We start from the raw sequence: 22,293 nt of genomic DNA, 5'->3' as shown, positions 1-22,293 counted from the left end.
AAACAATAACCAAAAACTTTAGAAGACAGGTTTAATCGGTTGAGCTGAGACAAACTGGACATTTTTAGTAACACTAAGTAATGTACACTGTTAATAAAAAGCTTTAAGTTCAAAGCTGCTGGACGCGTCTCCACAGCACTGTCTTAACCTTTACATTTTCCACCTCATATATATGGCTTTTACTTTCTCCACTTAGAAAAGTTTGGATAAAAACATCAGTATATACAGAAATATGTGCATATTTACATAGTGTAATTGGTATCTAGATCAATCACTTTTTTTCCACCGAAAAAAACAAACAAAAAACTTTGCAACCAAGAAAAGGGTAAATCTGTCAGGATTTGGTGGACTACTCCATGTCTTTTCCCAAAACAACTTGGAGGCAATACAAAAACATACAAATCTTAAGGTGACAAAGAATATAAAGATTGTTGTTATATCCTTTAGAGCCTTTTCCACTTAAGTTATTTGGAAAATGAAATTCAACAAAAATACTTTTCGTACACATTAATAGTGATGCTTGGATGAAGAATTAAGTACATGAAAGGTCTATAAACAGTTGAAGTCTACTTGTCATTGTCTGAGCTTTTAGTTTTCTCCTTGGATGCCTCACGTTTACTTTCTTTCTTGTCCGACCTCTTTTCTTTGCTCCTCTTGTCCGGGTCTCTGTCACGATCTCTGTCTTTGTCACGATCCCGGTCTCGTTCCCGCTCTCTCTCCCGTTCTTTGTCTCTTTCTCTGTCTTTTGTCCGGTCTTTTCCACGATCCCGGTCATGGTCTCTGCTTCTTGAGCGATCTCGTCTTCTGTCTCGCTCTCTGTCTCTGTTTCTTACTCTGTCACGGTCATAGTCTCTCCGGTCAGATTCCCTAGGCCGGTCTCGCTCCCTGTCTCGCTCCCTGTCCCGGTCTCTGTCCCTTTCCTTGTCCCTGTCCTTGTCTCTGTCCCTCTCCTTGTCCCTGTCCCTCTCCTTGTCCCTGTCCTTGTCCCTCTCCCTCCTTTTCTCAGAGTCTTGATCCCTCTGTCTCTCTCCCTCTGGCTCTCTGCTCTTCTCACTATCCCTCCCTCTGCTGCGCTCTCCTTCTCTTCCCCGCTCTGGATCCCTCTCCCTTTCCCTGTCTCTCTCCCTGCCTCGGTCCCAATCTTGTTCCCGGCTCCAGCGCTTTCCTACCCCCCTGTCCCAGGAAGACCTGCCACCATGAGGACTCTCCTTATCTCTTTCCCTCCTGCGGTCTTCAGAAAGCTCTCTCTGTCTATCGTCTAAGGACTGTGAGCCAGAGCCAAGTTCTCTGTGTGGTACTTCAAAGCGGCTCAAACGCTCTCCACGTTCTCCGCTGCGAGCTTCCAAATCCTCGTGGGTGGTGCTGCTTCTCCTCCTATCAGGAGAAAGACGCCGCCACTGGTCCTCTCTCTGTAGGTCTGGACTTTGGGCTCCATGGCGACCTGGAGGGCCATAGGATCCTTCTGAAGGAGGTAATAGCATTGGCATACCATGGCGAACAGGTCTAGGCTCATCAGATTGCCAATCAAAACGGTATCGTTCTGAAATGTGGGAAAGTTGGGGCCTATTCTCCTGAGCTGGGGGTCCTCTGGATTCATCAAAAGGCCGACGCTCTAGTGGTGAAGATGGTGGCCTAGAACTGCCATACTGGTTATGTGGTTTGAAGAGTGGTCCACTCAATTCCCTGCCCGAAGGCATTCCTCTCCTCTCCTCATACTGTTCAGGTGGAGCTCCACGGTAAGCAGAGGGTCCTGGAGGACCCAGACTCTCTTTAAAATACTGGGGCGGATTTGGATTCTGGTCCATACTGGGATTAAAGGATTTATTGGGAGTGTCTTTACCATATTGCTGAGAGGGGGGGGGAGGCATGGGGCTTGGAAAGAGTGTAGGATGAGGGGGCCTAGAATCAAAGAGTGTAGATGGTGGTGGTCCTGAGAAAGGTGGAGGAGGACCCCTGTTAGCAGGGAAATTGAAAGGAAGAGGACTTGTGAATCTTGGTGGCTGTACGCTGTTCGGTCCATCAAAATTTGGCCGTGGGGGAATGTTTGGCGGTGGGCCTTGTAGTCCCATGTGCTGAGGGGGAATGGAGGGATCAAACATTTGGGGAGGAGGTGCTCTTTGAGAAACTGGAGGGAATGGCATGGGTGGTCCTCTTGGTGGCAGGATATTCTGAAGTGGTGGTCCAGGAGGTTGCTGCTGCTGCTGCTGAGGCGGTTGCTGTGTGTTCAGCCACTGGTTCTGGTTTTGGTAGGGAGGGTAGGATGGTGGAGGTGGGCCATATTGCTGGTTGCCATCACCTTGGTGTGGGGGGGGAGCATGACTATGGTGTGGACCGTGGATAGTTGGAGGAGGCCCCTGCATTGAAGGAGGACCAGACATAGGAGGACCCTGCATGCGTGGCAGCATGGACGGAGGTGGAGGCCTCATTATCAGGTTCTGACCCTGCATGGAGTGGGGAGGGGGATAGCTAGACTGGGAGGGAATGTCAGTTCTAGGTTGGTACTCATTATCAAAGCCTCCAACTGTTTGATGGTGCGACATGTGACGAGAGTGAGTATCAGATATAGTGCTTTGAGTAAGTACTGGGATGGCAGAGGTTCTAGTGGAGTTATCTGCAGACTCTCTGTGATACCTTGAAGAAGACACATCTTGACCACTTTCTATGTACTCAGAATCCTGACTGACTTTTAAAATACTTGCAGCATTTGGCCAAACGCTGTATTTGTCCATCTCAGTTTCCTCTTTAATCTCTTCCTTAGCTTTGTTTTTTCTATCACTCATGTAGCTGACCTCCATATCGTGATCCACTTTCTCTCCTAGTAAAGGAATCGACACCTCTTCATCTTCTGACTTCATGAAGGGAAGTATGTCATCTTTTTCCTCATCCTGTGGTAGCGATGTCTCTGTACCTTGTGAAGCATCAATGTTTTCTTCCACTTTAGGCTGTAGTGGGTCTTGTGCCAGGGGTGCCGAGGGAGAAGGCTCCGTTAGAGGAGTTGTCTCTGTGTCTTTATGTTCAGGTTCAAACAGCGTCTGATCGCCCACAGCCTGACGAGGATCCCTGCTCTGTCTCAAATCTTTTCTCTGGTTAGTCAGAGGAGCAACTGATGACGACTTAACTAGTTCTTCTACCTTTTTGCCAAGTTGCAGTAAGTGAGTGTTTGGAAGAATCAAAGCTGGAGCAGCCGTCTCTGTTGACAGTGTTTGCTGTTCTGCCTGCTTCTGCAATGCTTGTTCTCCAATTCTTTTGAGATTTTCCAGAATCGTCTTTGCATCAGGTGCATTTTCAGTTACAGGCTTTGCTTGTTCTGGTTTCAAAGAATTTACTTCATCAAAAATCGAATCATCTTCAGGATCATACTCTACATCATCGGCTTCAGTTGCTACTGCCTCAGGCTGCTTAACGATCTCAGGTTTGATTAACTCGTTAGTATGCTTCTTGGTCACATTAAAGACCCGACTGGGATCATACTCTTCCTCTGGATCATACGGCCTGTCATCTTCATCCTCTTCAACTGGTTTCTCCTTTGGATTCTGGGTAAACTGCTGAACAATGGGGTCTAACATTGTAGCAGTGGCAGGGAGTTCTCCAGTTTGGTCAGACGGAGAGTTAGAAGCATCTGAATCCTGCTTTTTGTTCTTGAAGACCATCTTAAGAATTGTCTGAAGAGGTGATGCAGCTGCTACAGAGACAGGAGCAGAGCTGGATGTGGCATCCTTTCCTGGGGCGCCAGAGGTGTCTGGCGCTTTGATAGCCGACAGCAAAGAGAGAACAGAGACCGGGGCAGTTGTCGTGCTGCTAGGGGTCTCAGAGGAGGTGGATGGAGGCGAACCTGGGGGAGTTGTGCTGAAGGGAATTTCAAGACTCTGCCGCGTGCTTCTGTCTGATTTGACTGCAGGGGCAGGTTTTGGAAGTCCAGGTTCATCTGAGTCTTTGGTTTGAGTCTTGGAGCGTTTCTCCTCTGTCTCAATTGGTGCACCACCTCGCTTTCGGTCCTTCTGACAGATCAGCAATCCAAGGAGGAGGTTGGGGCGAGCCGGTTCAAGCCCTGAGATGTAAACAGAAAGCAATCAGGTCATAAACTTGAAAATATATATATATACATCTCAAAAAACCTCAAACAATATTAAAACACGGAAGACTGGAATGAGAGCAACGAGAGTTCTATAGACAAAAAGGAACCAAAGAGTAGCTCTTTTCACTGCAATGGAGATATACAGTACACAATAGAGTAGTGCAAATATAGATAAAGAGTATACATAGAGTACTACAATTTAATAATTTATAAAAGACACTATAATTCAGAGACTGGACCAGCCAATTTTCCCTTCTTTTACCCAGTTAAATAAAACACATCAATATTAACCAAACCTAGTCTATAAGGAAATCAAACAAGTTTACACATCGATAATTATGTTCAGTAACAATAATCAAAAGTAATGAGACTTAAAGGCGCAAAGAGGTACATTTTGTAATTTCCTTTTCTGCTGGATTCAGATCTACAACCACAACAGCAACCATTTTCTTTTTTTTTTTTTATAATTGATTGAAATCGGCAGTTCAGGCCTTAAATAAAATAGGAAGTATTGTTTCTGCTGTTGAAGCATCTGAACAGTTCAGTAAGGGTGAACTATCTGAAATTTGTGAGAAATTTTATTCTTCAAAGCAACTAAGGCTTTTGCACATCTTGCATTAGATGCGACAAACTCAGCATAGAATTGTCTATATTACTAATAACACATGCACATATGCAAACACCTATATTCCTCTTAAAGGGTGCTTGTTATCATTTTAAATCTGTTCTGAAACGGTTCACAATAATTTGATGTTAAACTCATTGGATTCCTTTTAATTAACCACTTGCTAAAAACTTTAGTTGCTGCTTGTTTAGACTGAAACCTTTGAATACATCTTTATTCCTCTGCAGTGAAGCATCTCATCGCAAGGGCGGCAGCTTAAAAGAAAGACTGACTGACGACTCAATTTAAAGCAATTTATTCATCAGATAAGTATTTAACACATATATGACTTAAATCTTTAGAAACAACAGACTGAGAATGGATGATAAGGCACCAATCTGTAAGGAAATCTTTATTGAAAATGTGTTACACAAATTCATATACACAAAGGAGAATACAGAAGATAATACAAACATGTTGGTAGATTCAAAAAGCAGCATGAGCACCCTCTACAGTTAAAAAAAAGCTCTCATTCCAGTCAGAAACATAAATATATACTCACCACATGTTGAAAGAAACAAAGCAAAAAACAAATTCACAGTAATTACTATTACCAAAACAACACCAAGTAACATCAACAGTATTTCTAGAATCCCTTCTAAATGCTTACCTGGCCCGTCAAACGGTAATAGTTTGGAGGGTAAAGGGTCCTTTGATGCCAGTGGGATGAGATAAAGGTCTTTGATGCGACGGTTGTTGTTAGCTACCACGCCAAATCTCCTTCTGCTACTGAAGTAAGAGAAGAGGGAGACATAAGAAACCTCCTCTTCCTCTGTGGCTGGCTGGAAACGGATCAGACACAGCTCCTGAAAAGAACAAAAACAGAAATTGAAGCAATATATGTGAATATCAAAACGCAGCTCAAGGCCCATTTATTCTTGCATAAAACAAACCTTAGAGAGTGAAGTTTTCAGCTTTCCAACATAGTCCCAAACAGTGTTGGGAGAAATCCTGCCTCCGATATGGATGGTGTCAGGTAAATCCTGTGCCCCGTTGACAAAGGTAAACAGAACCAATGTTTAGATAAACTTGAATAAAATGAAATCTACTTAATATAAATATGAGAATTATACCTCTTTCAGGTGTTCAAAGGAGCCTGAAACCAGATAAGCTTTGGTCACAAACTTAGCGACTGACTGCATGTTAACAAATCCCTTCCATATAGTCTCCTGGCCGTGCAAGAAGATCGCCGTTTCCCCCTCAGGAGGAGGTTCAGCTGAGCTGTAAAATCAAAACCAACTCCATTTTAGACAGTGTTTAACGTTAATTTAAAGAGAAGATCACAGATCAATATTTTCAGTTGTAATATCATCCAAAAGATACACCACCTTTTCTTAGACGATTTGGGTACAGCCACCGCTGAAGGTGGAGCTGGAGGCATTGGCAGAGGTACTTTAATATCCACTGCAGGAGCAACAGAAGCAGTAACAGGAACTGGTACTGGGATCGAGTCTGTTGTGTTACTGGTGGGTTTCTCAAGGGCCAGCGGCGCCACGCTCACAGCAGAGCTAAGTCGAGCCATGCGAGGGTCTCTGCGAGAGATGCTGACAGAAGAGACGGCTGGACTAACGAGCACAGGGGTCTGAGCGGGAGGCGCCATGACGCTTGGATCCTCCTGATAGAGCTGTGGAGTTTCAGGAGCAACTGGTCCAGTGTTGGAGGGGTAGGATGAAGGGACTGGTGGGTGGGATGTTAATGGTTCCAGGGGAGGGTATGTTGCTGGGCTGGCAGAAGGTGGGTCTCCAGACCTTGATGACCTTGACTCTTGTCTTGGTGGCTTGATGTCTGGCTTATTAGAAAGCCTGGCTTTTTTGGATGCAGGTTCATCTTCTGCCTTTTGTCCTAAAAGGAACGTTCTAAAGCATTAATCTGACAATGAAAAATGTAAATAACATTGACAGTATACAAACTGTAACCTTTCTTACCTGTGCAAATTTTACAGTTGAGGTCAAAAAGATGAGTCTTGTGTTCAGAAGTTGTGTCTTTGAGCATGCTGCTGAAAACATCGACCATGCCGGTGCCACTGTTCCCTTCAGCAGACGGCTGGGCTGCTGCCAAGGGAGTGGAGACTGCCTCATCTTGGTCCTAAGGAGGCAAAGGAGGATTCACATCAAATTTTGCGTGTACAATTCTCAAATTTGTATGCACTACCATGAGACTTTAGTGTGTAAGATAAAGGTAAAAACAAAGGAGGAAGTTGCAAAAGGCAGCAAATGTTTGAAATCTACGTTTCAGATTTTGGCATGCAAAAACTCCATGCAGGAAAGATGCAGAAGAGAAGCTTTCCCCCACTTACTGCAGAAGAACCAGAGCGGAAAGATGACACAGTGGCAGAGATACATACATCTGCATCAGATGGGGGAGCATCCTCCATGTCTACGCTGTGGGAGCCAGAGTCCGGCCTACTTCCATGTCTGGAATGCCCGGAATGGGTCCGAGAATGACCCTGAGGATAAAAAATGTAAAGATGTGCCATAATGCCGATATTTTCATTCAGCAAAGGAATGGTGTGACTCCCTTAATAATCCAACAACTAAATTTCAATTAAATAAAAGCACAGATCAACAAAAAATTAGAGGACTTTCATTGTTTTCTCCATAACATTCCTATATTTAATATCCACCCGCCTTCCCTTGTCCCGCTGAAATGAAACAGCCCAACAGCATAATGCAGCCACCATTCTGTTTTACCTATAGAATGGTGTATTTAAGGTAGTGCCACTGCCTTTTAGGCCACTAAAGGAAATTTACTGTAATGACATTTACTAAGGAGCATCAAAGTGATGGGAGCAGCTCACAAACATCTTAACTTTGCACCATCCTGTGTTGGATCTTTACATAAAAATTAAAAAGCTCAAAATGTGAAAGAAGCTAAAGTGATGACAATGTTAATTGTTAGACTATATTGTGATGTCAAGAAGATAATCTTGTAGCTTAAATAGAGACGCTTGTTACCTCAGCAGATTCAGGCTTTTTCCACTCTGTAATTTCCTTGGAGAGCAGCTCCTCAGCACTTAGTCTCACCAGTCTGAAAGGCGTGACCTGTCTGCCAATCACCTTGTAGAACAAACCCTGCAACAATCACATCGTTCGCTAAGCAACACAAAACAGAAGCTGTTACCTTGTAGAGATGTAATGAATCCTTACCACCCAAGCATGTGTGTTCATGTTGCCTCACCTTGTTTTTAGGGTCCTTCAGGTTAAACATGAGGGTCCGGTATTTGTTCTTGTACTTGCTGTCAGTACTCAGGCAGAGGTTGAACATCTCCTTCTCAATGGAATATGCAAGTCTTCCCACCTCACTTTCAGTCATTTTTAGATCGTCGCTGTCACTCACCCTAACAGGGGGAAAAAAAAGACATTCTCAAACATCAAAGAAAAACATCCCAGCATTAAAAACGAAAAGGAAATAGAATCTGGATCTAAGGTACCCACCTCTTGAAGAGAATGTCAGTGAGTGAGCGTCGGATGTTCTGCCTCATCTGGTTGTTAGCTGGTGGCCTCACAGGTGAAGTGTGAGAGGTTGGTACATGTGGATGGGAGGACCGGGAAGATGAGGAGTGGCTGGATGGAGTTGAGGACGCTGAAGAGGATTGTGCTCGTGAAGATTCTGGCTGACTCTGAGAAGTGGAGTCTTTCTGTTGAGGCTGCTTTTTAGGAATAGTGAAGTTAGACTTGGTGACTCTGATAGCCCCTGTGGCATGAATGGGACCTGAAGAAAACGGAGATGCGGCTGGAGCAGACGCTTTGCCTGGTTTCTTGGAACTTTCAGCAGCTTTAGTCGGGGCTGCCGTCTGTTTCTTGGAGACTTTCGAGCTGCCAGCTTGCGGAGAGGACTTCTTGGTCTTAGAGGCGACGGCAGTGTTTTTTTGTGCAGGGGATTTCTTTTTTCCTTTGCGTAGAGTCGGAGATGCTTTGCTTGATTTCTCAGGAGGTGGGCTTTGCTCCTTCTCTGTCTTCTTCTCTTCTTTGGGGGGAGCTGCAGACCAAGAACAGAACCCAATGTTTTTAAAAAGTCAGCACAATCTTCACTAGATCAGCAGCTGTGAACCAATGGCTCAAACTGATCTTGAAACATGAATCAAGATCATCTTAAATCAGTATATCAGTCACTGACAGAAAGCCATAAGTCCAATGCTTACAACATCTTTAAAATCTTGACAAACACACACACGAAAAAAAAACCCAAACATTTTATTAATGGCTGCTGAAGTAAACGCCCGCTGGATAAGCCAACCAGCTTTAAAATAAAATAAATAAAAAATCTGAAATGGATCTATAAATTGAAAAAAAAAAATAAACGAAATGTGTTCTTTATCCAAACTTCTTAAACCCAGACAGATTATGTGAAAAACAAGTCTGTCTGTGTACTTATTAGCAGAAACATCTAAATAACAACATTCAATGTGATATTTATGAGTGGATAGAGAAGGGTTCAACACATTCATTAAACAACTGGACTGATAAATAATTTAAGAAAGTTAACCTTAATTTCGAAGATGATTTTTTTTTTTTTTATAGCTGAGCAACTTATAACCAGTGTCTAAAGCATTCATCTAAATGGACCACATTGTGTAGAAAAACAAAACCCTTATCTGCTCACTTTGACATTTCTCAAACTTTCATTTAAGTAGAGTTCAAACTAGCACTAGCTTAGATTTTAACCTCCTAGTAGTATATGTCTTATCTAGAAAACAGAAAACCACCAACATTGTTTTCTGGATATAAAATTATGTAAATTTAGGGAACAATCCAATGAGCTACTTTAGCCCTGTGGCCCAAAAACAGCTGAACAAACTGCTTTCCTAATCTGACAGCATATACTTATGTAACCCTGACTGTATACTCCATCCAGTTAATGCCTTTAGGGAAGTTTTCAGTAAGAGCTTATCTCATGTTCTCTTTTACATGCATCAAATCCATTCCAGAAATATCTAGGAGACTGTTGAAGCCAGCTTTTTCCCTCCTTGTGTCCTCTTCAGTCTTCCAATCCCTTGTGAAATTGGCAGATCTTCACTTATCTCCAGGATCTTGTCTTCACAGAAGCTGCTCTTTTCCCCCTCTGTGCTTCTCAGTCTTGCGTTCTTCCATAAACAGTGGGTGGAGATTATAACTTTTATATAAACTTCTTCTGCTTCAGCTGAACCAGTCAAGACATCCAAAAGCAAGCCAACAGTGCTTAAAATCAATGGAGGCATCCAAAAATCAGTTTATCACCTTTTATTTTAAAGCCAGTCACTTAGGAAAAGTGGTGTACCATATTCAATATGAATCAACAACTTCAAACATCTTAGAACCCCAAACAATAAGGGCAGAAAAGTTGATGTTTAACTGCTAATAGCGCCAGCTCAACATGAGCCATTTGCAGAAGCGCCGACCTACCTGCAGGAGGAGGCACAGCTGTGGGACGCGTTGAGACTTCTTAAAGGAAGCCAAGAGTGACACCTAATTGCAAATCAACTTCATTTGACCAAACTAATTATCCCATTAAAAAATAAATTAAAAAGCCCAAAACATTCCCCCCCCCTTTAGTGTCTCCCAAATATTTCTGAAGTGGTTATTATAAGCCAAGATGCTAGAGTGATTATTGTACTCTCATGGGGTAGAAAGCTCAGTGTTCAAGCTAATATTCTATTTATTTATTATAAATAAGGCATTTAAGATTTTAATGCTGCCAGTTTCAGGCTTCAGTGCGCTCCTCCTGAGCCAACAAATATAAGTGCAGTTTGTCGTTATACGTCCCTTTTAACAGTAGTCACTTTAACTTCTTACTTACCTGCTGCAAAACATTCATTATGCAATAAATAAATTAGATCAGATTTCTTTGCACAGACCAGTTCATGATGTTCTCTCTTAGATAAACCCGATTCTCTCCACTTGAGGTAAGCATAAGAGGAACCACACAAATACCAGAAAAACAACAATGCAGCTTAAACAGCAGGACTAGACCTTCAAGGAGATACATACACTTTTTGTTTAACACTGTTGGTGATATGGGTGTAGTCTTTTCTGGTGTTACTGCAATGTAATTATGGTCACTGGACCAGGAAGCAGTGGACGGCGGCGGCGGGTGTTCCTCAGCATATTGGTCTTCGTCGTCCTCATCTGGATCCGGACTGAAGTCTTCGTCGCTGCTACTGTCCGACACCCTCTGGGTCTTCTTCTGAGCCTTTCCACTGCCTCCAGGCTTCTAGAAAGACGAGGACAAAAACGTGTTCATAAGTTTCGTTGAGTCGGAGAGTTGCTTATATTCATTTATACATTTCATTCAAAAAATATGATACATTTATCTGGTCTTACAGATCAGCTGCTCATCAGAAGACCACAAAACTTTTTACAAGGTTAATTCAGACCTTTTCTTCAGCAATGTGACAAAAGTTGCTCCGGTGGACTCAAAGAAAAGTTTTCACAAACACTGATAATACAATTAACATTTCTCTCTCTGGCTTGAAATGGTACAGCAAATAGAAATCATTCAGTACCATTTGTGCTGCAGGTTTAATGCGATACAGCCTACAAAAATAAATTGTTTATTCCAGCAAACCTGACAAAGTTAAACAAAAAAAAGCAGCCGTATTGATTATTAAAATCTGAGTGGAGAGAATCCGGCTTGGAACATTATAAATTACATTTAAGCTGGTATCACAGTTTTGCTAGACATGTTAAGAGTTAAGGGAGAGAGCATGGTGTTGGTAGGATTAAGTCTCTGCTGGACCAAAGGAAGAAGCACCTTTATCATTATGTGGTAGTCATGATAACCTGGAAAAATTTACTGAAAATCCATGAAGAATATTTTCTGCTCATCCGATGATAGAACAACTTAAAACTAGTAATATGGTTTAACTGTGTTACTGATTGGGTCCTGCCAAATAGACTGACTTGATTACCCCCTCAGTGTTTAAGTTGAGACACGTTTAAAGGATTGCTGGGCGGCCCCCGTTTGACCCTGCCAGCTGCATTTGTAAACACTGCATGATGGACCAGATCAATTCAGATTCAAAATATGAAGAAAAACGGACTATAATCAATTTTTGCTTAAAAATACAGTTTAAGGGGTGGATTATAAGCAGGATATAGATTATATTTAAAGCAAAAACCAAATAGAAAGGATCCTCTTTTTTATGCTGTCCAGGTGTTTTAACAAGCATCAGATCTCTTCTCCTTTTTATTTAACAACAAATGTTTAACTTAAATGTTGCTGTACTTCAAATAAAATCTTCCTTGGTCTTCACTAGTTTATCCACTTCATTGTCACTTTTAGATGCGTCCTTTTTTCAACACTATACCAGTGTGCATTTATACATCCGGCTTATATTGCACCAAAAATCCAAACTTCCCACATTTTCAAAGTTCTTTCAATATAAACATGTTGGCCTAGTGAGTTGGAGCAGTGAGCTTGTGTTCGGAGAGGGCTGCAGGTATCCGGTTCTATCCCCACAGCCTCCACTCCGGGTTCCTGAGCAAAACTCTTAACCTCACTGCTGCCCAGGTGCCACACAATGGCAGCCCACTGCTTCCAAAGGGGATGGGTTAAATGCAGGGGTACATTTCTCCAATGTGAGATCAATGAAGTTCAATTGTTTATTATTATTATCAATAAAAAAAAATAATAAGTGTTAAAATTTCAGTTAAAATCAGGTTTGCAGGGAAAAAAAAGTTGTATGCAACTTCTATACGGATTATCGTCTTGTTTTAAGGTTCAATCAAACTAAAGAACACCAAATCTGAGCTTCAGAGCATTAAAACACGGCGGATGTCTCTGCTCACAAGCTGTGGGGAAAAAATGGTTAGTGAATAATAGGTTATAAGTTCAAACAGAAGTGCTCCATCATCTGTTTAGAATGCTGTAAAAACATCTTTATGTCATATTCAAGTGTATTTCTGAATGAACCAGTTTTTCTTCTTGTGGAAGCAGAAAAACAGTTGATGTTGACGTTCAAATCGGGGTAATAAAAAACAAACAAAAAAAAGATCAGGCAAACAAAAGCTGGTTTACCAACATCAATTCTATTGGGATCTCAATGGTTTGGACATAAAACATTTAAAAAGGTAAGAAATAAATTGTTATACATATTAATCCTTTAGGTTTCTTTCAAGTTTTAACATTTCATACCATCACAAGATAGCCTGTAATAGTCTTTATCTGAGGAAAAACAGCATTAGTAAAATAGCTTGTTTCTCACAATAGAAATCACAAAAAAATTGTTTAGATGAGACTTGAGGGTTCCACATCATAAGAAAACAACAACAAAAACATTTAAATGATAGAACAGTTGGTGAATATAGTTAGATGATGGTCTTATGGCTGACCCGCTGTATTCTGGCTTTAATAATCTCTGTGGGCTTTAGTATCCCCAGCCATCAGAAAGCTACATCCTCTGCAGGCAGGAAAGGCAATGATAGTCCATCCAAATAGGCCAAATCTCAAACTGTGTGCATGGCACCCATTCCCTAGCCTAGCAAATAGGGCATCCAATCAGTTCTTTTAATAGAAGAAATACTGGAGGCTGCTTTCCAAAGATTTAACATACAAAAGCAAGGGATGGTTCATTTTATTTTACTTTCAATGGTTCCCAAAAGATGAGTTTTGTGATGCAGAGCAAACATGTTCATATTCTGAAGATATTGCTATGATGTCTCAGTTAAACAGTAAATCCTCATTTACTTATCTTAGAGTATTGTTAAAAACTACTACAGAATGAGCACAATAAGCAGACTTGACACAGCCTAGAACCCGTTTCCTCCTTCTGAGATTGAACTGTGGATGTGAGAATAAATCTATGAAGGTAGAATTTAAATTACATTCAAGTCCTGGATTTTAATAGATCAAACAATCAAAGTATTAATTGATGCTAAGATAAAACATCCATTTCTCTGACACAAAGATTTAATACCACATATCTGGAGTTATTTACAGCTTCTAAGGAAGGTTTCTTCTCTTTAACTCTTATTAGACATCACAAAGGTGCTTTTAGGGAAACCATTTCAGGTGGTCCAGGTTACCTTTGCTGCAGCCTTGTTTTTCTGAGGCTTGGGCTTGTCCTTCTGCTTGGGTTCTTTGACATCAGTGATGGATTTCATGGCGGCTGCGGCGTGTTTCAAGATGCAGTCATTCCCACAGTACACAGAGTCAGGCTGGGCGATGCTGTCGCAGCCAGGACCAATGCATTTAGGGAGGGAGGAGTCATCTTCTGCCTTCTCCTCAGCCACCTCCACAACTGGAGAGGTGTTCACTTCAACCGTAGTTTCAACCCTCTGCTCTGGTTCTGGTGGAGCTTTCTGCTCTGCTGCGGATGCGACCTTCGGCTCCCCAGCTGAAGCAGCGTTTTTGTCTGGTTTCGGCTCAGCCGGTTGATGAATAGCCTGCTTCAGATCAGTGTGGAATGAAATTAACAGACAACATATCACCCCATTTTTTTTACCTAAGCTTACAATCTAAATGATAGCCTTTAATTGGTGCAAACAGTGAGTAAATGTGCCTACAAACATATCAAAGACAACATCTGGGTAACTATTTTTACAATAAAAGATTTTGTTGAATTTCTTTTGTTGGCTCTCATGACATTAAGCAACAAACAGTGACACAGATGTTTCCAGCAGCAGTCACCTACCGGCTGGAAGATTTTTATCTTCTTCTTTCCAGATGGATTAGTAGCCTTCTCGATCCTGCCTTTGATGCCCTGATCTTCAGCTGCTCTCTCTTCTGCCCCGCTTGCTGAGGAAGGCGGAGGGGGCGCCACAGGCTGAACAGCTGACGGATTTAAACCTGCCCCGCTGCCTGGGCCTTTCTCCACAGAGGAGGAGGCAGCAGCTGGAGCAATAATCAGAGAAGCAGCGTCGGCTCGGGGTTTTGCCATCTCTGTGCTCGTAGGGAGGATAGATGTGGCAGGTCTGACCACTTGGTTCTTCTTTGCTGTGCAGTTGGGGCAGATGTAGTCCTCTCCGTTCCTCTCCATCAGACGTCCGCGGGCCTCGGTAATGCCCACGCAGTCTCCATGGAACCATTCTTCACAGCGATCACAGCAGATCATAAACCTGTGGAGCATCGTACATAAAACAGACCAGATTCTCACAACGCTACAAATGGCAGAACAAAGGTGATTTTTTTGCCTTATCTTCACTAAAGTGAATGTGGAGATTAGCTAACAGAAGCATTTAGAATTGTAGTGCTGCACAAACACACAGATTCACTGGTTTCTCACATCTTCAGTTACACCTACCATGTTTAATGGGATTTTGTGTTTGACCAACATGACGTAGCAGATCTAAATAAAACTAGAGGACATTTCCTATTTAGCCTGGAAACCCAATGTCAGTGATACTTTCAGCATAAATCCAACTGCTCTGAAAGCATGCAAACAGAACCACACCAAAAGAGCCAACACTTAGAAATTAAAAGGGAAATATACTAAATTTCAGCTTTCTTCTGAACAAATATTTAATCCATCATCTGAAAATGTAGAGGGACATTAGTGACACTAAATTTGTCCTTTTTATGAAAGGAAGTCAAGAGAGAGGCCCTTGTTTAGTAAGCCATAAGAATTCCTGTTTGCAATTTAACACAAGTCATGTGGACAGCAGTAGACATGGAAGAAAAGCACTCTGGTCAGAGGACACGCAAAAAAACAATGATTGCAGTGAAAAAAATTTAAAATGGAAAAAAAAAATATATACTAAAACACTGTCTATAACACACACCAACCCTGATTAAACATGGTTGATGTAGGGACCATTTTATTCAGAGAAGGCAGTGGAGATGAAGGAAGCTAAATAACAGCAACAAAAAAATAAAAAAACAGCGAAAGACTTGAAACTTGGAATGGGGAATCCCAAATAGTCCCTGCTTCCAGATGCCTGCATGCAAATAGCAACAGTGGCGGCTGGCCAATAGAGGGCGCACATCCAATGACCCTGATTAAGAAAAAACTTTTATATATATAATTTAATTTTAAATTAAAATTTAAAATATTTCGAAATATAGCTCTATATATATATATATATATTTTTTTTTTTTAGATGTGCAAGATAAATATTTAATCTTTAATGGCTAGTAAAGTGTCACTCATTTACTGCCAAATTACATTAAACTGATAACTGATTTAAGGAAATTTTAAAAAATCATTGAAAGAACATTTATTAAATATAGAGGTAAAACACAATTAGGACTGTGAGGGAGTACACAGTCTTTTTCACTTGCTGTGCTTTGTAGTTTGTTTTGATTAGTTTGTGTATGTATGTGTATATATGTATATGTATAGATTATGGGAGATGTTGTTTTAATGTCCACATAATTTTATTTCATTTGTAATTTTTTATTTCATGTTTTGTTGTTGGACCCCAGGATGAATAGCTGTAGCTTGCTACAGCTAATGGGGATCCTAAATAAACTAAACTAAACTCCATTTTTCATCGGATTAGTGATGTATTTTCGTAAATGCGCAGTAGCTCCCCTGCAATACAAAGGTATAGGAGAGCTCGGGGCGCAGGAGAGCAGCGCCCTGAGCTGACAGGAAGTGTGTTTGCTCACTACCTCCCGTCACAGCGCAGATGGTTGATTGACAACTCGAGTCGCGGGAGTTGGAGACGCATTGGAGAGAAAGAGAGAAACGTGGTGCAAGAAACGTCCTTTTCCAGGACCTGGTCTAGCAAGAAGGCTTGGCAAGCAGCACGTAGCTTTATTCTGCCTTCCCTGCCTCCTTTTTCAATCGTCAAGATCTGACCCAGCATGGATAAAGACAGGTAGGACGGCTTTAAAGCACTTTTTAGAAAAGGCAAAGAAGAACAATCTGAGATTGACATGGAAAATGATATAATATAGTGTACTCTTTCTAGACGTTTGTTAATTTGCATAGTTGCTCATAAATAAACACATCAGAAAAAAATTGTTTTAATATAATAAAAAAATATAAAGCGGAGCAATATCTTCTCCATTATTAAACATAATTCTTTTAGGTTTGTGACACAATATATGACAATGCAAAATACACATTTACCTTCACAAAGCCTCAGACAGGCAAGATTTATGTACAAAAACTAAACCTGTACATGACATTAGATTTTGTTTTTGTAAAGTGTTATTATAATATGTTTTTTTTTGTTGTTGGCATTCATATAAATATACTGGTGTTATAACTTAATATATGTTTGATTGGTTTTTGGTATACGTCTACTTTGAATTCATAAATTTATTTTTGAAGAATTTTTTTTGAATCTATCAAATTTGTTGGCAAACTAAGAGCTACTTTTGTGTTGGACCTGCAGATAAAGTCTCAATAAAAACATTTGTTTCTCAATGTAACCCCCAAAACACAAGATGATCAAGACTTAGGCTACTTCTTTTCTAGACACCGAACAAGCTGCGAGTAAAAGAAACCATCTAATGAGAGAAACAAACCGTTTGTTGTGTTTCTGGCGACAGATACAGTATAGTGCGTTGGGGTCGTAGCCTCCGTCGTCGGACTCATTTGACGATGAGGACGAAGATGAAGATGATGAAGTGAAGGATTCATCATCGTCGTCCTCCTCCTCCGTTGTCTCTTGTTTACTAATTTTTCCAACAGCTTTGGGTTTTGCTTCCTTCTTAGCAGGTACAGTATTTCTGCTTACAGGTGGAGGTTTGGCTGCCACGGGGCTCTTCTGAGAAACCCTTTTCTTGTTGACATAGGTCCTGACTGGTTTGCGAGTCATCACTTCAGACTTCTCAGTGTCCTCTTCATCCGTCTCCTTCTCTGTCTCACTTTTAGCCCCCCCTACATTGGTCTCTTGGGGAACCGTCTTCTCAGAGTCCTCTGCTGCCTTGATGCTCTCTATAGCCTTAGAGGCAGGATCCGGTTTGCCTTCTTCCATCCCCTGGCTGCCATCTTGTGATTGACCACTCTTATCATCTTTCCCATCATCCTCATTCTCAGAGCTCCCCTCTTCTTTAACCATTACTCTCCCTGCAGATGATCTCGTCTGTCTGCCTCCTTGAGTTTTCTTCTGCACCTGTTTCTTTGCACTACTTCGTGTCCTCCTCTCTGGAGAATCTGCTTTGTCCTCTACTATCTTGGAGTCCGCATTTCCATCAAAACTAGCTTCAGATGCCGTTTCTGCATCTGTTGGGGTTTGGGAAGGGGGATCACCACTTTCAACACTAGGAGGAGCACTTTTTCTGGAGCCCCTTTTGGCAGTCATGAGGAACTCCTCTAGTTTGTCCGTTCGCTTGGGCTGCCTGCCACTGCGCCGTACAGGGCAGCGGTTTTCAGGACTGTCGGTCGTCTCCACTGGCATTTTGCTCTGTTAAAACCAACAGAAACTCCAAATCCTCTTCACTTTAGGTTTGGGCCTTTAAAGGTGCAGCTGGCTGCTTTAGCAACTCTTTAGCTTCATCTTCAAACTCATTTGGAAAAGCAGCTTTTGTGCATTAGCCAATTTTTGATAGCCTGCAAAAGCAATGACAAAGAATCATTCCAATGAACTATGACATTAAAGGCACTGATTCAATTGTATTTTAAAAGAAAGACAACTTGACAAAATATTGATTGCATTATATTTCACCTAATCTAAAAGACAAAGAACATGAGGGAGATTGTTTCAACGACATCCAGAGCAAAATCTCAGAATGACTGTCACTAAGCAACTTTTGTTGTCAGCTATACAGAGCTGGAAACCCTCTATGTCTTTTAAATATGCCTCTAATACTCACAACATATTTAGAGACAAAGGCAGCTCAAACATGTTGCAATGAAGCAGATTTTTTAAATAGAGAATAAAAGTTTATAACTTAAATTGTTTGCATCAAAAATAATAGTACATAAATTAATACTGTGGTAAATATCCCAAGTATATATATTATCTGTATTGCAGATTCATATCTGACAAATACTGAAATATTTCTTTCATTGATTTATTCTTAATAAGTGAGAAAACTAAACAGCTGTGTATACTCCGCAGCAGTTTGTCACAGGTATGATTCAGATATTTTTGATCAATACCCAATATTGAAGCGTGTTCTGCACTAAGTTATTCCACGCCACAACGCAAGACGGGCAAGCACGCTGATTATGCAAGTTATGCGTAATCAGAGACCTCCTATCTGCGGTCAATTACTATTTTGGAGGGGTAAGCAAAAACCAGACTTAAGGCTGGTTAAAGCTCAGAAATCTCTGATTGGTCAAATCTACATGTGCTCTACACTATGCATATTTCCTGCTTCGTACCTTACCGGCTTGTTTTGTTTGTATAAGCGCCATTGTGGAAAATGACTCGTGAAGTTGAACCAGCTAGAAGAGCGAGATGCGGGAGAACGCTGGGACCCTTTTTCCACCTAGATCCCTGCTTTCTCACCCTCATGTCCCTTCGTTGCCTCTTGCGTTTTTCCACTTGCTCACTGCCTCGGCTGTATCTAGACCCACAGCTAGTTTGTGATTGTCCCCCTTGCGTTGTGGCGTGGAATAACAAAGTGCAGACCACGCTTCAATATTGGGCATAAATCAAAAATATCTGGATCATAGCTGCGACACACTGCTGTGTGAGTATTACCAGCCCTTTAACCCTGCACAGATTCTGTGGACTTCCCCTCCGCAAAATTTAAAGATCATTTATATCTTAAACATTGATCTTTTAGTTTTTAAATAGGCTAAATTCTAATGTTAAATCCAGGAGTTTTTCAATTCTGTCAGCTTGCCCTATATTACACATTTTACTGTTGTCGGTACCAAACGTAAATCTTAATCATAACCGTTTACTCTTTCTGCACTGTGAAAAAAAAAAACAACAAAAAAAAAACACTGTTCTTATAAGAAAGCCTTTAAAAACAAAGACATCACTCTTTGTTGTTATCCATACCTGCACTTCAGTAGTGTTGACTTGTCAAACTTAATTTCATCAGATCAATTATCAGAAGAGGGATGCAGGTTCTAACAAGGAAAAGAAAGGAAAGGTGATTTAGAAGGAGAAGTTATCCCCACATAGAGAGCAAATCTCAGGTGCTCATATAAACTTGGGCGGAAAGAGAAAATAAGACGCGTATATCTCTGTCTAAAGTCAAAACATCTGGATAATAGGAACAGTTTGGAAATATAAGAGTGAACAATTTACCAAATCCAATTAAATGCACAATGACAGGTTAATAAATGGAAACATTAGCATACATTGTCTTAGAACAGTCATGCAATATATCAATAGGTCGTTCTCATTAGCTGTAGCTAACGTAGCGCTGTAGCAAGGCTATCGGTCACGACTCCTGGCCGCGTGAACGAGAGGACAAACGGTTGGTACGTAAAATGGGAGGGGCTCATGAGCAAAATAAAAATAAATGTCACGCAAAAATGATGCATTTTTCCCCACATCAAATCCCCTCCGTCGGTTTAAAGTACCCTGGGTGATGACAGCTAACTGTTGACTGAAGCAAACGATCAGCAGTTTTAAGCGCAATCCAAACGGGGGCTGAACACGGCCTTCCACATGAGCGCAGAATTAACTCTTCATAATAACATCAGTACGATAAATACATGTTTATTAATATAATATTTTTCGATAATCGAAAAGTAAAACGTTATACAAGGAGCGTACGTCGCTTTGCAATCGCATTATGCAACGATGGCCGCAAAACGACAATCCGCCAAACCATCGTGTGCCGCTAGTTTAATATAATCAGTACCACGCCGTCACAGACGCTACAAATTATTCAAATGAAAAAACAAAGATCGCATAACTATTTTTTTTTATCACAACAGGGTGTATTGGCATATTTTCTTTGGTTAGACTTCATGGTTTGGTCTACCAACGTGGTGCCGAACACCCCAGAGCGTGCATTCGCAGGCAGCAAGCTAGGCTAACCTACGTAGCAGCTAATACGTTTTAATCCTATAACATCAAAGGACTCTTTTAATGGACGACACAGCTCAACATCGACAGCTAGACACCATCACTATAATAAATATGCTCACTCTGTCCAGTCGGATACATTTAGGGTATCAATGACGCAGGTATTTTGAAAAGCTTAACTGATTTGGCTATCGTCCGAAACCCGTTGTTCAGTGTCTGTTTCTTCAAACTGTATTATTGCATCCAGTAACATTTGATGAATCTCTATAAACGCTAAATATTCTTTCACATGAGGCTGAAATGTTTTACATGTACCCACCAACTTCTTAGAAAGGCCGCGATACGCTCTCAATTCTCAATCCTCCATTTTCCAATCCCGCTGGATCTACTGCTAACTGCGGCAGATGGCTGACGGTTTACATTAAACGGTACTCTTGTTACAGCGCCCCCGCTGGTCTGGAGGTGAACTGGGTTGACTCAGAAAGTTCAGCTTTTTTATTTTGCACAAACGAACCACCTTTTACTGAACCGAAATTATATGGAGACATTCTACTTGAATGTAGAATTGCTATTAAAAAAAGCATCAAGGAACATCGTACATTAATTGAATATATACCAGTATACTCAGTTTTAAAACGTATTTATATATACTTTTAAATTACACAACAAATAACTGGAAAAAAAAAAAGAATGCAAAAAAGTATTTTACCGGCATCTCAGCCAAAAGTCTCTTAATCTTCATTTATGATCCATTAAGGTCCATTAGCATAGGTAGTATTTTACAACAGTATAAATATTTTTCTTTGAGTAATGTGTGTATTTATGTGTTTATAAACCCATTCATGCTTTCGACCATTTATACTAACGGCTACATGTATAAAGCAACACGCAGTACCACGGGCATGCAAGAATTGTTTATCTGTCCATATATAATGATTACTGTTATCTAATCTCACTATTGCTATGGCACATTGTTCACAGAGGACAATATATGAGCATGGAAAAGTAGAAGAAACAAAAATTACAGTGAACTGACTTCTTATTTTGAAACAGAATCCCACAAAGAACATACCAAACACAATGTACTGTAATAGTACTAAAACATACAATAGTTTACATTTACACACTGGGTTATGACAAGGTCACAGCAGGATTTTCAGTACTTTTCTCTGTGTCACAGTCTTTTTCTGATGGGGCAGACACTGGGGCATCTCTGAGGGGATTGGGGCCACTGTTCGTTTGGCCGGCAGCTTTGTTTGGGACGTCTGCTGTTGGCTCAGCCTCAGGTTCCTGTTGTGGGGCAGTTGCTAAAAAAACAACACAAGTCAGAATTTTGGTTGAAACAGTTTAAAGGGTGTTGTACTCATTCATTCATTCATTCATTCATTATTGATGTACTTTGTCCCCCTGGAATATTTAAAAGGTTAGATATATCTGAACCACCATAGACCTAAAGAAATAATAATAATTTTTAACAAAGCTATAGTCATTAAGAGATAATTAAAGAGCAGCATGTTTCAGAGATCAAACGTAATTTGGTGCTCAGCCAAGTTTCAAAATTTCATGAGATCTTAAAAAAAAAAAGATAACCCAATCTAGTTAGGGTTTGATTTCTGTCAAAATGTTGTAGTGATTTTTTATGATATCGGAAAGGAGGATCATAGACGATGATGAAAACTTGGTAGTACATAAGATCTGAATAAGGAAAGACCCCCAGTTGTGAGACGATGAGGAAGCCTAAGTTCTTG

General features: G+C 40.9%; 2 protein-coding genes across 9 annotated transcripts in view; both read right to left on the bottom strand.

The window, feature by feature from the left end:
* Positions 1–386: 386 nt before the first annotated feature.
* Positions 387–20,965, bottom strand: LOC107093897 (death-inducer obliterator 1-like). 3 transcript variants are annotated; one of them, XM_015389221.1, is made up of 16 exons: positions 20,865–20,965; positions 19,565–19,635; positions 17,133–18,159; positions 14,350–14,773; positions 13,742–14,104; positions 10,706–10,928; positions 8,174–8,717; positions 7,917–8,076; positions 7,694–7,810; positions 7,036–7,185; positions 6,665–6,824; positions 6,068–6,581; positions 5,813–5,960; positions 5,633–5,722; positions 5,350–5,545; positions 387–4,048 (listed from the first exon to the last, which is right to left on the bottom strand). In XM_015389221.1, exons 3-16 carry the CDS (start codon positions 18,005–18,007, stop codon positions 567–569), a joined length of 7,446 nt encoding a protein of 2,481 aa, XP_015244707.1. In that variant the 5' UTR covers positions 18,008–18,159; positions 19,565–19,635; positions 20,865–20,965; the 3' UTR covers positions 387–566. The 3 variants fall into 3 exon arrangements, with proteins under 3 accessions (XP_015244707.1, XP_015244709.1, XP_015244708.1); XM_015389223.1 differs by having other exon boundaries at positions 7,084–7,185; XM_015389222.1 differs by having other exon boundaries at positions 13,742–14,101.
* Positions 20,966–21,068: 103 nt separating this feature from the next.
* Positions 21,069–22,293, bottom strand: part of zmynd8 (zinc finger, MYND-type containing 8) — a 43,993-nt gene continuing 42,768 nt past the window's right edge. For 5 of the 6 annotated variants that reach the window (XM_015389247.1, XM_015389244.1, XM_015389248.1 and 2 more), the window contains one exon: positions 21,071–21,852. In XM_015389247.1, coding sequence (XP_015244733.1) covers positions 21,677–21,852 — 176 coding nt within the window. In that variant the 3' untranslated portion in view covers positions 21,071–21,676. Of the gene's footprint in view, positions 21,853–22,293 lie in introns of all 6 variants that reach the window. The other variant, XM_015389249.1, reaches the window with a different exon arrangement.

Source organism: Cyprinodon variegatus, unplaced genomic scaffold (assembly GCF_000732505.1).
Source record: "Cyprinodon variegatus isolate N-32 unplaced genomic scaffold, C_variegatus-1.0 Scaffold452, whole genome shotgun sequence".
In the NCBI taxonomy this organism is placed as follows: Eukaryota; Metazoa; Chordata; class Actinopteri; order Cyprinodontiformes; family Cyprinodontidae; genus Cyprinodon; species Cyprinodon variegatus.
This window is presented reverse-complemented; position numbering and strand designations above follow the sequence as displayed.